This window comes from Equus przewalskii, chromosome 16, assembly GCF_037783145.1.
Source record: "Equus przewalskii isolate Varuska chromosome 16, EquPr2, whole genome shotgun sequence".
In the NCBI taxonomy this organism is placed as follows: Eukaryota; Metazoa; Chordata; class Mammalia; order Perissodactyla; family Equidae; genus Equus; species Equus przewalskii.
The window spans coordinates 24,075,519-24,092,773 of NC_091846.1; the positions used below are offsets into that span (position 1 = coordinate 24,075,519).

The 17,255-nt window shown below is 39.1% G+C and overlaps 1 protein-coding gene across 4 annotated transcripts in view; it reads right to left on the minus strand.

Moving 5' to 3' along the window:
- LRCH1 (leucine rich repeats and calponin homology domain containing 1) overlaps positions 1-17,255 on the minus strand; it is a 191,906-nt gene that overhangs the window by 31,711 nt on the left and 142,940 nt on the right. For 2 of the 4 annotated variants that reach the window (XM_070578279.1, XM_070578278.1), the window contains exons 12-16: positions 14,756-14,845; positions 14,613-14,649; positions 7,779-7,832; positions 6,984-7,056; positions 3,755-3,859 (exon numbers count right to left, since the gene is read on the minus strand). In XM_070578279.1, coding sequence (XP_070434380.1) covers positions 3,755-3,859; positions 6,984-7,056; positions 7,779-7,832; positions 14,613-14,649; positions 14,756-14,845 — 359 coding nt within the window. The remainder of the gene's footprint in view (positions 1-3,754; positions 3,860-6,983; positions 7,057-7,778; positions 7,833-14,612; positions 14,650-14,755; positions 14,846-17,255) is intronic. The other 2 variants (XM_070578282.1, XM_070578280.1) reach the window with 1 other exon arrangement.

Genomic DNA, 17,255 nt, shown 5'->3' on the forward strand with positions numbered 1-17,255 from the left:
ACTCTGATAAATAGGCACCTGAATTCTTCTTGTCACAAAAAGTCTCCTAAAACTTAGTTCCCAGGTCTGAACACATTAGACTCTGAAATAAAAGTTCCATGAAAGCAGAAATCTGTCTGTCTTTTTCAGAGCTGTATCCATGGTAATGAGCATCATGCCTAGCACATAATAGGCACTCAATAGATATTTAAGGACGTACACAAGAAACCAATTCTGTAATAGTTGTAAGAATATCTTTTAGTTAAGCAAAGAAAGCCCACTGCTCTAAAAACTGCCTGAAATGTTACTTATTTAATTACTACGTGAAACACACTCTTCATACAGAAATTATCAGTCTATATTATTAACCTTGATTATCTAAATTTAACTCAATGAGAGGAAATTTGTGGAGGCAAATCTCTGTGGATGCATGAAGTTTTGAAATTTAGCTCAGTTTCTGCCTGGAAGTTAAGAATGTGGACTGAGTGTGATGTTTCAGATATACAGAGGCAAGGGCAGCAACATGATGGCTTTGAAAAATCATCATGGGCTTTAGATCCAGGACAATGTGAGTTAGGAATCTGACTAGCTCATTCATTTATTCCCTCTTGGCGTCCAAAAATGAATTATATAAATTCTCTGCCCTTAAAATGCTCACATTTCTCTCTATGGTCTTGGAAAATTGACTTCACTCAGTGACTTTCACCTTCTTCAACACAACACAAAGTCAGTAAAAAAAGCATAATCATGGCTAAGACCCCAGGTTACACCAAATAAATCAGCATCTCTGAGTGCGGGGCATAGGCAGTTATAGTTTAAAAAATGTCCAGGTGACTCTAATATGAAGCCACGGTAAAGAATCACTAAAATACCCCTCCTGGCCTCACTTTCCTCATTTTTGTAATGGGGAAAATAATACCTAAAAGAGCAAGATTATAGTAAAAATTAAGGAAAATGTCTGTAAACTGGCCCAAGACAGATATGTCCGTTCATTCGTTCCCCAGTGATAATTTAAAGATCAATTTTAAATAAGCACAAATTACCCCCCACCAATTCATTGCAAATGAAAAAGGGAAAATGACTCAAAGAAGATAGGAACAGCTTTAACGTGAAAGCAAAGAGGAAAAGGAAGGAAAGATGCAGAGTAGTGAGAAGCACGACAGAAAGAGCAGAAGTGAAGTTTTTAAGTTCAGAATAACTTGAAGGGAAGCGGCCCCAACCAGCCCCAGGGACAGACAGACCTACACACACTTCCAGATGCTCCCCATTCAGCTCAAGAGGCAGAACTTCGGGGACTGTGGGAATTCAAACTCCCAAAGACCTTCTAGCCAGCTGCCATTTTCCAATTTCTTTGCAGAATGATTTTAGAGAAAATGGGGAATTTAAAATGAGATCTATTTGGAATGGAATATTGGAAAGAATTTAAGTAAAGGGGCATTTTAATATAAAGTGAGACAGTGAACAAGGTATAAAAAGGCCAACTTGACCAAAAATAATAACTAAAGAATATAAATGAAAGGCAAGTAACATGACGCTGGGTTGAGTCGGTAATAAGATGCCATTTATTTACAAAGGTTGAGATAGCTGCAGATACTGGATAATAGAGAAAATACGAGGAAACTAAACTGATGTGGTAATCAGCTCTGAAATGCCAAGAGAGGCCTCTGAATAGAATCTCCCGCTTAAGAGGAACCAGGAAGAACAAGAAAAAAAGTAGGCTGTATTCCTATTGCAACAGTAGCCCATATACCTGCGGATGCAAATAGTGCAGCTTCATTAATTTAAAAAATGTATTAGAGAATGTATTCAATCACAAGGCAAGGTTTGGCACAAAGAGAATGAAGACTGTGCATGAAAAAATCAGATCTGAGAAACTGCACAAATATTTGCAAAGAAGATTTCTGCACAGAAAATGATCTGTTGCCCGGGGCTTATTCTAGACACATTGCAAGCAGGAAAAAATGACAGCCGCCAATTGTCTGACGTGAAGGACTGAACCACATGAATATTGAAAACAACCCCTTCATTATTATCATGGTACAGCCTGATAGTTACAAGTGAATCCCTGGGATTTTTCACTCATACAAAAAATACCAACTGAGTATTATAAGGTTATTTTATTTGCAGAACGATTTTTCACAATTATTATTTTCTATGGAAATCTTAGGATTTTTAATAAAAAGAAGGCAGTCTGGCTTAGGAGCTTGCCCAGAGTCCTCAATAAAGAGCCAAAGAATGAAGGGGGTTGTGGTGGAGTCAGAACCCCGGGCGGGGCCCCACCTGAGCTCACCCTTCTCATTCTAGTGGTTCATCTGTAAAGACAGAAATTCTACTGCTACAGAAGATGCCTAGATCGTCCCCAGCTTAAAAAAAAAAAAAAAAAAAAAGTCCTCTGGATTCAGATATCGCTTCTAAGGAAATACCAAGTCACACACAAATCTTTCATTCGAGGCTTTATTTCCTTTAAACAACGTCAGACCCATAAATAGCCGTGATCTCTGAAAAGCAAAAATGCCTCTCCCCTCTTTTTTTCATTTTTAAGTAAAGGAACAGTTAGTTTATCAAGAAAGTTTCCATTTGGCCTTTTTCCACTTCCAGAATTTAAAATAGGCTGATATAAGGAGGGATTTTTGTTTCACGGTTGTTCTTGTTTAATCATACTTATTTTCAGTTAAAAAATTGAGAAAGCTATGAAATAATAAAATTCCTTTTATAACTAACCTAACAAAATATACATTATCTTTCTACATAAGGAAATTGAGAAAGCATTTTTGGTTGAATTTTGACCAAAAATCACAGCACATAAATGTTTTAAATATATATTTTTATGTATTATGTATAGCACAATAAAAAAATAAGTATTGTCAGAAAATATATCTTCTTATTGTGTTTTCATTATGGTTAGACTTCATATGTCACTTCTCTTCCCTATAAATCATACTCTGTTTCGTTTAACATTACTTTTATCACTCTGTATCTTGAAATAAAATGTTTAAAATCTGAATTAACATTAGACTAGAATGGAGATTCAGATGTACATGGTATGTAGATCTAATTAATTATATTTATTTTATTTTTGTCTCTTATGCTATTTAAAATATTTAATGGTATGAAATTAAAAGATATATCCACACTAATCCTAGACAGGTGTCCTCAATTTTTTATTTGCACATTTTATTCTCAAGCCAAGTTACTATTTTTGAATATTACATAGATGAATTTACACTCAACAAGATAGGTATCAAAAGTCAAAATGTACAAATAGTTTGCAAAAAAATTAAAAGGGAGAAAGGAAGTGATTTCTCCTCATCTTTAGAAACTTCTCAATATTAACATTATTTTCAGTGCGCCACTCTAGGATCAGCCATGGAACATCTTAATTACCTTAAAAATCTCATATGATAAACTAGATAATGAAAGCTCAGACTCTAAGGGCATTTAGTTCAGACACAGGAGCAAGCAGAGATGATCCAAATGTGCAAACCCCAAATTTTTGCAAATAAAACAAAACCCCAAGCAGAAAAGGTAGAAAAGAAATTATTATAAAGTCCTCCCAAAATTCAGAATATGCGAGATAATTAAACACAGTTTGACAAACTGCTAGAGCAGAATCCACATGCAATTTTCTGGACTTCACTTTCCAGGCTTACTCATGATTTCTTCTGTCAGGCATGCAGAGGAAAACACTCTATCTTCAGCTGCACAGAACTGAATGTTCAGTATATTCATTGGTTTATTAATGAACACATTGAAGTATAGGTACAAAGCCACCTACCATTGTCACTGTCTCCTTCAGATGGAACACTGTAGCTAGAGTTGTCCCATGTTTGTGCCTGTGTAAGTTTGTTGAAGGAGATAGGAGGAAGAGTGAGGGCGGGGTCTGCAGGAGAGCGAGAGAGCCAGTCCGCGTACAGTTGCACAAGGACCCAGGAAAAACCAAAGGGGCAGCAGCATTTCACAAATGGCATAAGATTGTATGGAAATGAAGCGAATTTCATATTATGGGGTTTAATTTCAAATGTACAATATAGGAGAAGAATGAAAGATGGCGCATGGAATAAAAAGAATGATAAAAACTGAGTGTTAGTACTTATCAATCATATACTCTGCATGCAGTTAATATCGTTAATCTTAACAGTTCTGCAAGCCCAGATTTAGAGTACTAATGAATCGTGTCAGCAGGAAGAGAGAGTACCCATAGATTATGCAGATAAAAAGCAAGAGACCTACCAGATACCTTTTCAAAGACCTTCTAAATAACAACTTTAGCAAATATGATTCACACAAAAAATTTGGTTACACAGACAAAGCTTAATATGTGTAAATATATCTATTATTTAGAAATAAAACTATTATAGCATCAGTGTTTACCATTCGTGAACTTTTTTCCCAAGGCAATGTAAAATTTCCCTTTGAAGACATCTGTAAGTCTAGCGGCATGCTTTATGATAGTTCACTAGTCCACACACCTCCCAATAACGTCTTCGATGTTAACCAGTATAAACACAGTTTTAGACACTAGTAGAGTCTCTTTAACGTTAACCAATAGATGTCAATCAATTTCAAGCACTTCTGAGTTAGTCATTTATGAAAGGATAATATCTCTTTTTTTCTGCACTAAATATCCATAGAGTAATTTTATATGTTTAGGAACTATCTATACACTTTTTATTCATTTGTAAGACAGCACCAGTAAAATAAATGGACATGGTTCTAGGAATGAATACTCGGGTATATTCAGTGGTCTTTCTTTGGAGGAAAACACAGAAGCGAAAAAAAAAAACTTTCTTTAAGAAAACTATCAGCCTGCTTTAAGACTCTAAATTCTTATTCCAACTGGCTCATATGAGTAGTCTGTTTTTATCTGTAACACAGAAATCATATAAATCCATGTACTTAACTTTAAAATAAAAATTGTCTTTCAAAAGTTCCAAAGCTACTCAATCGAAAAGAATTTGTATCTTCTTTAATCACTAATTTTCAATTAAGATTACTACATATATTATTTTCTAGAAAATGTGAAAAATACATACTATAATATTTTTAAATTACTAAATAAAATGAAAAAAATTCCTAATACATAACGTTAGCTTTTAAAAGTTTCAACATGCTACTTGATGTTCCTGAAGATAAATCACATTATTTACAGCAATCAAACTCCACAAAGCTTTCAACACTAGAACAATTTCCACACTGGTTAGTCAGCAGGATAGAAAGGCTGGAAGGTTGGAAATTATCTTTGTTTTCTGCTATTCAAAATAAATACTCTATTTATTTTTCACCACTACAAAGAATTTGAAATGGTTTAACAGTGCAAGTACAATATTGATAAGCCGAGTTTGGACTCCATAAAGGAATAAAAAAGTCACTGAGACAATTTTACAATTAAATTGCTAAGATGCGCATTTAAAAGAATATTGTTCTTTGGCGATTCACTCAACTTTTGATTTGCTCAATTATGACCTATTTTTAAATTATGTAAAACTGCCTGTAAGGATTAGAAGAAAGCCTATAGGGCAATATGAGGTCCTCAGTGTGTAGAGACAACTCTCCTGGCGGGCAGTCACTAAAGGCACTAAAGGATGAGATGTACCCCAAGCGACCTCCATTTCTCCCAGCACACACCTGCGACACGGAAATAGAAACCTGGCCCAGCCCCAGCCCAGAGCTGGCAGAATATGCTCACTTCCATAAACGAGGAGGCCAGCCATTGAGTTTTATTTCATGAGCTATTTGGCTTTCCATAAAACACTACCAACCCCTGCCACGCCTAAACATTGTCTCAAATGGCTTTGTCTTACAGCCCATTCAAAATGCTGGGAAGCAGGTTATATGCAACCACATTACCCATCAGTCAACTTGCTCCCAAAATGAAACATTTTCCATAAAAGAATCATCTTTGTTTTTTTCTACGGGTACCCTTTTGCAAAATATACACATGTATAACTTCTCCTGTTGACAAAATGCTTTACTGAAAAACCCAAGAACATCTGAGTTCTTTACTAGCTTTTTTTTTTTAGTGAGGAAGAGTGGCCCTGAGCTAACATCTGTGCCCATCTTCCTCTATTTGGTATGTGAGTTGCCACCACAGCACATCTTGGTGAGTGGTGTAGGTCCACACCCGGGATCCAAACCTGCAAACCCAGGCTGCCAAAGTGGAGCCTGCTGGACTTATCCGCTACACCAATGAGCTGGTCTCCAGTTCTTTCCTAGCTTTTGCTTAAAAATGTCTGAGTCCTCTCTTAACACTTACTTAGAAGCATTAGCATTAGTACTGAGTGTATGTGAAAGACCAAGGAATCAAAAATGTTAAACAAAGAAGGACCTAAAAGAAGGTAGACAGTACCAGAACTTTAAATACATGGAGAAAACAGAAGAACTAAATCTTTCAATACATAGTCCTTCTTTTTAAAATCAATAGTTATTTTGCACATTGCTATAATTTACTTTTGTGAATATACTAATAGTAAATTAAAAGAAAGTAGGTGATAGAAGCAGAAAGGCTTTTTTTCTTAAGTGACTCCTGATGGCTCAGGTGAGCCTTGAAATGATCACCCTGTTATATGAGTAAATACACAGACCCTCCCAGGCTCAGAAAGCAAACGAGGCATGTCTCAGCAAAGAGTCACCCTTCCAGAGGCCTCCTACCCCAGCAGGGTACCAGGAACCATGGGGGAAAGGGGTAGTTATTTTCTCTTCCACGGGTAAAAAAAAACTTAAGACAATATTCCTTCCCCACTTACATGCCCCATCACCTTTTTCTCTTTGCTCTGATTCAAATGGAGGTAAGCTCATCTATTACTGATAATATGGGCTTAACAGGTGATTCACTGAAAAAGAGGCTCCGAAATCCAGCCTCTGCAAGCTGTAGCAAGGTTTTGATGCAAGGACTCCAACTCGCCAGAGTTCATAAGGACCTTCACACTGTAACGTGTACTTTTACAAGGCTAAAGAAAAACCACTGAGTTGTTGACAAGTGTAAGAACACTGAGGTTTTAATTTACCTGATCGAGGCTTCAGGCCAAACGGAGCTGTGCTGTTGGCGGTGGGAGAGATTGCAGGGGAGTTCTCTCTCATCTGTGGTGTGAGGAGGAAAAGAAATTTTTAAAAACCTGAAGCAGAACTATGCATGCTTCTCTCTGTCCAAGGATGATAATAAAACCACAACCTTGTAGCTTTTGCTGCTATGTGATGAAGGCTTGGCTAAAAAGTCATAATACATGCACCTTCAAATGCTTGAAGTGGCATAATCGACAGAATGTTGTTTGGGGAAGAACCATGCAATTTCTTATTTGCTCCTTATAAAAATATTTTACAATCATGTGAAACTGGCCATCCTTTTCTGCTCTGGCACAGATGCCTGCATGCGTGTGTGTGTATGCACACACGCATGCACACACTCACATCCATCTCACAGAAGGCACATCTGATGGAGAATCTCATAACATAATGAGATGAGGAAACAGAATAACACTGAACAGATGTCTCATCTACAGGGAAACCGCACGCTGAATCATTTATGGATAACAAGGCATTCAAAATGTTGCCTATTTGAGCTCTTTTCACTCTGTTTTCTATAAAGATGTTCCTATATTTGGTTTTCAAAATATATCTTATAAAATTAATCTTTAATTACGGATAGAGCCAGATAGGGCTATGATAGCTAATGAGAGAGATTCCCCTAGAGAATCTGGAATACAATTAACTCATTAATCATGCCAATCTTAGATATTTTTAAGGATACTCCAATTCAGTCTTCACAGAATACCTCAGCCTCCATTAATCTTCAGAAAACATACCTCATTTGGCGAATACTCGCTCCCATTACTCTGTAATGTTAGATCATTTTGCACCTTAAAGAAGAAGAAAAATGCACAGTATGTTCTATTAGCCTGTAAAATTACTGAGGCAAGAACTGGGTCTCTCTTACTTCCATCTTATCCCTGGCACATAAGCACATAATAAATACACACTGAATTAACTAATTCATGTGTTAAGTAGCTAAGTAGGTCATACTTAAATCACTTAAAAGCATGCAGCTGTATTCAAAGAAAAATACATCTAAAGTGTCACAGAAACTAAGAAAAGGGATTTCCCAGAGCAGAGAGTTCAGCCCAAAGTTCCTATGAATGTCAGCTTGCTTTGCTAGATTACCAAGCTGCCTGCCACTTCCCACCCCTATTTTAATACAGGGTTTTAGAAATGCTCTAAGGCAGCAATTCCCAAATACACAGAATCTCATTGGGAGCTTTTAATAAGTACACATGCTTGACCCCAAATTACCTGAAAAAACCTTATGCTGTCAATTCAACATCAGTTTACTTTGGCAATCAATGGTTAAGGGAAACCTTCAAGAAATTTTTCTAGCAGTAAAATGCGCAGGATTGATAAGCAGTCACAGAGGAAGGTCAAGATGACATCCTAGTTTCCAGCTGGAGTGGCTGGGTGGGTGGTGGCACCACCGAGTACCAAGAAAATGGGAGCGTTCAAGAGGGAATTGATAACTTCAGTTTAGGCAGGTAGAGAATGAGAAACTTATGGGGCAGGGAGATGCAATATGAATACTGGAGAGAGGGAGGGATTTGGGGCGTGAGCTATAGATTTGAAAGTCATTATTATTCATGAGGTGCCTGAGTCCATGAGGGTGAGCAGCTCCTCCAGAGAGAGAATATGGAATAAGGAACCAGGGCTGAGGGCAGAATCCTAGAAAACCAGTACGAAAGGGACACACAGAGATAAGGGACCCACAATGGGGAAACTCTAGCTTATTTTACCCAGATCTACCTTCTTTATGTGGTAATCAACAACCCATCGATGCATCCTAATAAAAAAGCTGGTGATAGCTAATATAAACATCTTCACATATACCACCAAATGAGCACAGATTGAAGATGTCTATTCCGATTCCTATTGTTGAGGAGTGCTATTAAAAAATATTCCCAACTCTGACAAATCCAAGGGAAAAACGTATTTTTAGAATAAAATGTCATTAATTTCTCTATCCAATTAAATGGCTTTGTTAGAACTGCTACCAAGCAACTCCAGGTTTGATTCTCTTTATATGCAACTCTTTCAACTAATTTTTCCTATTGTCCCCCCAACCCCCTCCCCCATTCAATATTATTTGCATATGAGAATGGAATTGGCAATTCTTCCTGGACAGATGCCAATGTGACCCAAGCTTGACGTAGACTGTCATCGAAAGTGTGCTTGAAATCAGATAACATGATGTGCTACCGATTTCAAACCACTTCATCATCTTGGCCTCACCCAGCTAGCTGGGCGTCACCCCATTCCTCGGTGTCTCTGCCCAGTTCACACACCTTGGCCAGGGCCCTGCTGTCTTGCTTCAGCACGGCCTCCTGGGACCCATCCAAACCCAGATCACCTCCCAAATCTAGGTTTACTTCCCTTCCTTGAGTTCTCCAAGCCAGCCCCAGTCTCCCAGAGCACCTCAAACACTCATGACTACGGACTGCCTCATATCCTTCTCTAAATCTTTTCAGGATCGAATTCTTCTTTCCTCCTCAATTTTTAAAATGCCATAAATGTGAGGGCAACTCATGTCCTTCATATCCCAATCCTTGACACCAAAAACAAAGCTGAATCCAGAACAAGTACTCAATAAATACTGGATAATTGCTTTTAGACTACGCTAAAGATATTTCTTCCTGAATGAGATAGAAGAGAGAATATGACAATAAGCAAACCATAAAAGAAGATCGCATTTAAGGTCTGCATAATCATTAGCAGTGGACTTGCTGATCCACTACTTTCTTTTCCTCTCTTCCTCCTCATGACTTCCTTTTCCCACCACAGTCAGCTATTCCCCCTCCCTTTTTAAAATCATGGAGACGTGTCTGTGACGGGCAGAGAGCTGCCCCAGAGAAGGAAGACAATGAGTAAGAATTCCTTATACTAAATGTGACTCCTCATTCAGCCAAACGAGAAAAAAAAAATTTACATTAACACAAAATATTGTAAATCAAAGTTGGAGTGGAGGTATCTTTTTTTCTAGAGGTTTTGTGTCCTCCTGGTACTCCTGAAATCATGGACACAGTTATATTCCTTTTTAAAACTCTACTCGAGTGAAAGTTCCAGGATGTTTTAAGCAGGGTGCTTAAATGAAGGCCCCAAGGTGGCTGGGTCTGACACATCCTGTGTGACCGTAACAGGAACACAGTCTGCCAGTGTGAGAAGAAAATGCACTCGGAAGAAAAGTGTGTGGTTGCTGGCTTCAAGGCCCTCACAGCACCGAGCTCAGGGCCTTGTGCTGAACTGCAGCTCAACACTTACTGGCTGAATGTCCGGCTGACTGATGGAAGAGAGGCTCATTGTTAGAGGCAAGCTGGGGTGACTAGACTGACCAACTGATCAGTACGTTACGTGGAAGTCACACTTGCTGCTTTAGGACCATGCTAGGCTTTTCCACATTAATATCATGATTGCAAGCATGGTAAAAGTACAGGAAAGTCCCATGAAGCTTTATGAGCATGCGAAAAAGTGTCAGATGAGTTTCAATTTAGACAAGCATAAGAAACTGCATTTAGAAGAACCTAATATACATTTTGCCTACATGATGGAGAGTTTCAGCGATCAGTTAAGACCCCGGAGTCTCTACATTGAAGATGTAGCACATTGACGTTCTCCTTACCAAAGCCAACTCTTTATCATCTCATTTTCTCTTTCTTCATAGTCCTTCCTCCCTTTCACAAACCCTCACTAAAGGCTCACCGGGTCCTAGGGACTGGGTTAGGTCCCACTTAGAGTGAAAACACTAAAGTGTTTGTGCCATGCAGTGGGAGATAGACAAATAATAGGAGAAATAGAGATCAATAAATAGAATAAAAAATCCACTTCTAAAATCTAGAATTTATTGCAGAGATATAGTTCAGCTTTGCTGATGGGAAAATGAGAGGAAGTCCCACATTAAAATAGTATTGGATTGACCCAAAAAAGTCATATTTTGCACATCCCTTCCTAAAGCATGCTTACTGCTTAATTAATGAAATGCTTAATGTCAGTAGCAATTCTTAACAGCCATTGGAATTGGCATCGACAAGAAATACCACCCAATGTATAGCTACTTGGATTAAAAGAGAGGATTAAAACTAGACTGAGACAAAACTGCGAACTGGGCTCAGCCTACATTTGGTATATACCCATCCATGTTCTTTCCATACCCCATCCACATTCCTGGAAGCACTTTTCAAGCACACACAAGGGTTACCCCCTCTCTGCCTTTGCCAAGTCCTGTTCTTAAGAAAAGGTTTGGTGCATTCAGGTCCCACTAAGGTTTGTAAGAAGGACAAGACTTAGAGTGTCACCTCTAGTCTACAGCATGGAGAATTTCTGGACTATGCTGAGTGGAAAAGCAGGGCCTCGCTATTTACCATGCAAGTGATTTGGCCAGTCTCCTGACCTTGAGTTTCAGGTCCTGCACCTGTAAGTTCGGCATGATAACCCCTACCTTTCACTAACCTTAACTGAAATGAAAACTCTAAGGGGAAGGACCTTTGTTTTGGTCAATGACACTTCCTTAGTGTCCAGAATGGTGCTGACACATTGTGGGCACTTGATGGATAGTCATCAAATGAATGAAATAATGATAACATATATAAAATACAAACACACAGTCTGGCATATAGCAAGGCCTCCTATTTTTTTTTAAGTCAGGAATACTTGGTATTTTTAACAGAAGATAAAACTGTTGGAATGACCCTCCAACTGACAAATAGAAATGGCAAGCAATAGGATATATTGGAGTATACGAGGAAGCCCTTAATTTGGGCTGACTTTGTTTTTCTAAGAGGGCCTGACCTGGCCTTTGAGCATGCATTTATATCTGCTTTAAGGATTTGCTATGTCCCAAAGACAAGAACAAATGGCCTTAGGATAAAGGTGCAACTTCCCCCGACACTGGCATTTCCTTAAGGATAAGCATCTCTCCCTAGGCTAGGAACTAACTGCTGTGCTCACCTGTGACCAACCAGCTTGAGACAACAGATGGGCTACCTGCTGTGTCCACCGAGACAGTGGACCTACTACCTGCTATGTCCGTCAATCACTGTGCGGACAGAGCAGTCTTGCAACTATTGTAAAAGGGACATTTCAATCATATGTGATACATGCTCTTTGAGGGTATATAACCACTCTGTACACCCCACTTTTTTGGTGCCCTTCCTTCCTTCCTTCAGGAAGGCCTCAGGCCATGGTCCTCACATTTTGGCTCAGAATAAACTCACCCAAATTTTCACTTATAGATTGGTTATGGATTATTTCCGTCGACAAGATGGAGTGGAGATATCTTTTTTCTAGAGGTTTTGTGTTTTCCTTGTACTCCTGAAATTTATGCACACAGGTGGTCACCTATTTTACTAGAAATGGGTGGCAGCAGGACACTAACATGGTCTTAAAGTGCCTCTTCACTGGCTGCTTATTAGTTGCAAGGGAAAAACAGAACCGTAATTATACAGTGAAGAAACCAGGTTACACCTCAATTGTGTGGTCACATTAACAACAGCAATGAGGCCCAGATGGACATAGTATGTCCGTAAATGTGATACCCCGAGAAGGACACAACATCAACATCCTCTGTGCAGAACCTAAAAAAGAATGCACAACTCAATCGAACCATGAGCGAATTTTGTCCCACAAAATAAGGGGGCATTCCATTAAAAGAAAAAGAGGAGGGCTATACTCTTCAAAATGTCATGGTCATAAAAACCAAATAAAGGTTATGGAAATGTTCCAGAGTAAAGGAAACTACAGACACCTGACAACTAAATGCAACATCTGCCACTAGACCGGATCCTCCACTGGAGAGGAAAAAAAATGCTATGAAGGATGTCATCAGATCAACTGAAATCTTGAGAATATGGATGGTAGATGGAAATGTTTTATCAATGTACATTTATGAAGTTGATAACTGAAACATGGTTATGTAAGATAAAATCTCTATTCTTAGAAAAAACACACTGAAATGTTTAGGGATAAAGGACTATGATGTATGAAACTTACCCTCAAATTTTCAGAAAAAGAAACATGTGTGCAGAGAAAGAGAGAGAGACAGAACAAATGATACCGTAAATGTGGTAAAATGTTAATAATAGGTAAATCTGGATAAAAGGTTGTAATTTTTTGTAACCTTTTGTAATTTTTTTCAAACTTTTATAAAATTCTTTACAAATAAGAAGCTTAAAAAAAAAAGTGAGTCTGCCCGGAATCAAAAGCAGCGCGTCTTGGGGCTGGGCTGGTGATGGTGTAGCGGTTAAGTTAGCGCACTCTGCTTCAGCGGCCTGCGGTTCACCGGGTCAGATCCCAGGCACAGACCTACGCACCGCTTATTGGGCCACGCTGTGGCAGGCGTCCCACTATAAAGCAGAGGAAGATGGGCACAGATGTTAGCTCTGGCCAGTCTTCCTCAGCAATAAGAGGAGGATTGGCAGCAGATGTTAGCTCAGGGCTAATCTTCCTCAAAAAAAAAAAAAAAAGGCAGTACTCTCAAAAGGAGAGCTTGATGAAATAGGCCCAGGGCATTGTTCACATAAAAGGCTTCCTGCTGTTCCACTATTGGGGAATTCGATGATGCCTCCACTGGGAAGAGGTGGTGTAGAGATGCTGTCTAAGGACCACACCAATAACCATAATAGACTAGTGGAGTAACAGTAGCAGCTAACACTTAGGTGCCCTGGGTTGTGACACGGATTCCAATTTACAGAAGACGAAGGTGAAGTTCAGAGAGGCTGCCCATAGTAGCCTGCAGTCAGCAAGTTTTTGAGATGGGCCTGAAACTTATAATTCCAAATCACTGCTTTTAATAATGCAACCTTACTCTGAGAACACGGGTTTTTTTATTACAGTTCTTTTCCCTTTATTTAACACAGAAACTTAGCTAGGCAAGAGTGTGAAACTGCTTTACTACAGTACATGTTCAGACACCCTGGGGGCATAAATTATTTGGTGCCGAAACTACCCATCCTAAGCCTACTTACTAAGAAGGGATGAAATAGGATAAAATCTATGTTTCACTCCCAAGTCACCAGCTCAAACCTTTCTCTCTACGAGTGTTTCTTTGGGACCTTCTAGGCTCCTCTCCAGTTTTAAGTCAAAATTGCTTTAGAGAGCCACCCCAATTTCACCCAATGTAACTCTATCCTTTACTCTGTCCCCAAATACCCCCACCAGTTTCTCTTCATTAGACTCTCTTAATCCTCCCAGGCATTTCCCAAATCATTTGTTCCTCTCTTTCAAGTCTTTTCTACTGAATTTTCATCTGGCCAGTTCATAGGCTTCTTCCGTGGCTCTAAACTCTGCACTGAATGGTCCTGCCTCCAGTTTCTGACACGAAGCAGGTTCCCAGTGCATCCTAGTTGCCATCGCCTGACTCAGCAAGACTATCCGACAAAAAAATTTAGGGACTTTAATGGCGACAGCCAACTCTCATCTTTACTGGGAGGTGAAGTATACAAGATAAGCAGGAAATATAAAGAGGGTAAAAGCATAAAAAATCTGAGAAAGAGATCTTGAACAAATTTGAATACTGGTCTCACTAATGAATGTTCTACCCCCCATGACAAATCTTTACGGAACATGGCGCCACTATTCTGAGGTTCATCCAGGAACATCATTACCTCACTCATCGGAGATGTTTCCAGCTGTATTTGACCACTGTAGAAAGGAAGAAAAAAAAGATATAAAGTGGAATTTAAAGCATATTAAATATTTCAATGCAAAAAAGAGAAAATATACTCAAGTTATAAAAAGGTCAACATACTTTAGTGCAGAATCTTGTAATTCTAAAGCTTCTCCTGATTCCATAGGATAAAAGTTTACAACACTTCTCTCTGTAATATCTGTGCTCAGTCTAAAGAGTAGGAAAAAAAGATGTTAGCAAATTTATTAGACTTTTAATAAATCCTACTGCTCTTGGGCATATTTAGTTTAAAAATTTAATATATTATAAAGCTATGTTAATCATTATGATTAAGTAATAAAATGTTTATGGTAGAAATTCCAAACCACACGGTATTTTCCCATCATGTGCCAAATTTAATATAATTTTAACGTAAGAGTTTTGTATCTGCTATTGGTATCGAAATCCAACTTATTTGAAATATAACCGTAATGTCTGATAAAGTCATAATATTCATAAATAGAACACGCTAAATTTTATTCTAGAACTTTATTAGTTTACAGAAGCAAGTAAAGTTGCCAAGGTACTAGGATTATGGTATATGAACCAAGGGCATTTTGTTTTAATAGGAAGATCTCTCTGATACACGCTAACACCCTCAGTTAAAAAAATAAGAATTCCTGGGCCAGCCTGGTGGCATAGTGCTTGGGTTTATACACTCTGCTTTGGCGGCCTGGGGTTCACAGGTTCAGATCCCAGGCATGGACCTACACACCGCTCATCAAGCCATGCTGTGGTAGCATCCCACATATAAAATGGAGGAAGGGGCTGGCCCCCTGGCCCAGTGGTTGAGTTTGTGCACCCTGCTTTGGTGGCCCAGGGTTCCACGGTTTGGACCCTGGGAATGGGTGTAGCACTGCTCATCAAGCCATTCTGAGGTGGTGTCCCACATAGCAGAACCAGAAGGACTGACAACTAGAATATAAAACTACATACTGGGGGGCTTTAGGGAGAAGAAAATAAAAAAAAGAAGAAAATTGGCAACAGATGTTAGCTCAGGTGCCAATCTTTAAAAAAAAAAATGGAGGAAGACTGGCACAGATGTTAGCTCAGGGACAATCTTCCTCACCAAAACAAAACAAAACAAAACATAAGCAATCTGATAAGCATTTTTATTTATTTATTTTTTATTTTATTTTTTTCCTTAAGATTGGCACCTGGGCTAACAACTGTTGCCAATCTTCCCTTTTTTTTTTTTCCTGCTTTATCTCCCCAAACCCCCCCTGTACACAGTTGTATATCTTAGTTGCATGTCCTTCTAGTTGTGGGATGTGGGACGCCGCGTCAACGTGGCCTGACGAGCGGTGCCATGTCTGCGCCCAGGATCCGAACCCTGGGCCGCGGCAGTGGAGCACACGAACTTAACCACTCGGCCACGGAGCCGACCCCACATTTTTATTTTTGAAATTGTCTCACAGATAGTTTCTGAATTTCTGAAATTTCAAGTGTTCAACTTTTTTTAAGATCTATAAAACCAGGAATTTCTGTAAGTCATATAAAAGTTACAAAGCCATCTTAAAAGGTGGAGATGAGTTCGTGTTATACGTGCCTATTGAAAATGATATCAAACCAACAATCAGAAATCCTTATGAGGAGAAACCAAGACAAAGGTAAAACAGGATAGCAATATTCAGCTAGGTTTTTTGATGTGAAGGTTGAAAGGTAAACCTCGAAATGTAATCCTACCATCGATGGCTTAACTAAAACACAAATATCTGGATCTATGACATATAAGATAAAGGAAAAACCCAATGTGCATGGAAACTTTTTATACTAATATTCAGTCCAAAGCAGCAGGAAATAAATGACGTCTTGATGCGCCCTCTCCTTATCACAAGCAAAAACAGGCCTCTTTCTCTACCTGTGACACTGGCTTACAGAAACATAAAGTTAGAACTGTCATATTATAATTATTTCAGGATGAACAACAAAGATCTAAAGCAGCCAAAGCAGTGAATTATTTTAGGGAGGAAGTGAAATCCACAGAAAGTCTTACAACATAATATAATTTTATAATAGCACTTCATAAAGATGCAAATCAACTATCATTTGGAGGGTGCTCAGGGCTGTTTTCGTCCACAATTCGGCACACACCCACGATTTCCACTCACTCAGCATCCTTGGCAACTTATTGCCTCAGACATTTCCAGGCTGGAGAAGAGTCTGGAGATCCTCAGTTCATCCCTCTTCTCAGGAAGGATGAAAAACACTGAGACCCAGAGGGGGAGCCACTCCCTCCAGGTCACCGGATCTTAATGCTGGGTTCCAGCCCCACAGTCCCACGCCACTGCTATTTCCACCAAACTAGGCTGTTCTGTTTTGCTTTGGGGCTCCTATGTTAATCAATCTAGAATTTGTAAGAAAAGTGTATTGGAAAAGTGATACAAAATGTGAAAGGCAGAACTGTTAAAACAATGTGAAGTTTGATCCCAAGGGGTTTGAGCCTTCTCTCTGTCACGTCTCGTCTTCAAGGCTCTGTCCTGGGCTCACGTTCCCTTCCCATTGATACGCTCGTCCATGGGAACCTCATCCTCTTAGACAGCTTCTGTTACTGCAGCACCTGGTGAAAATGACTTTCAAG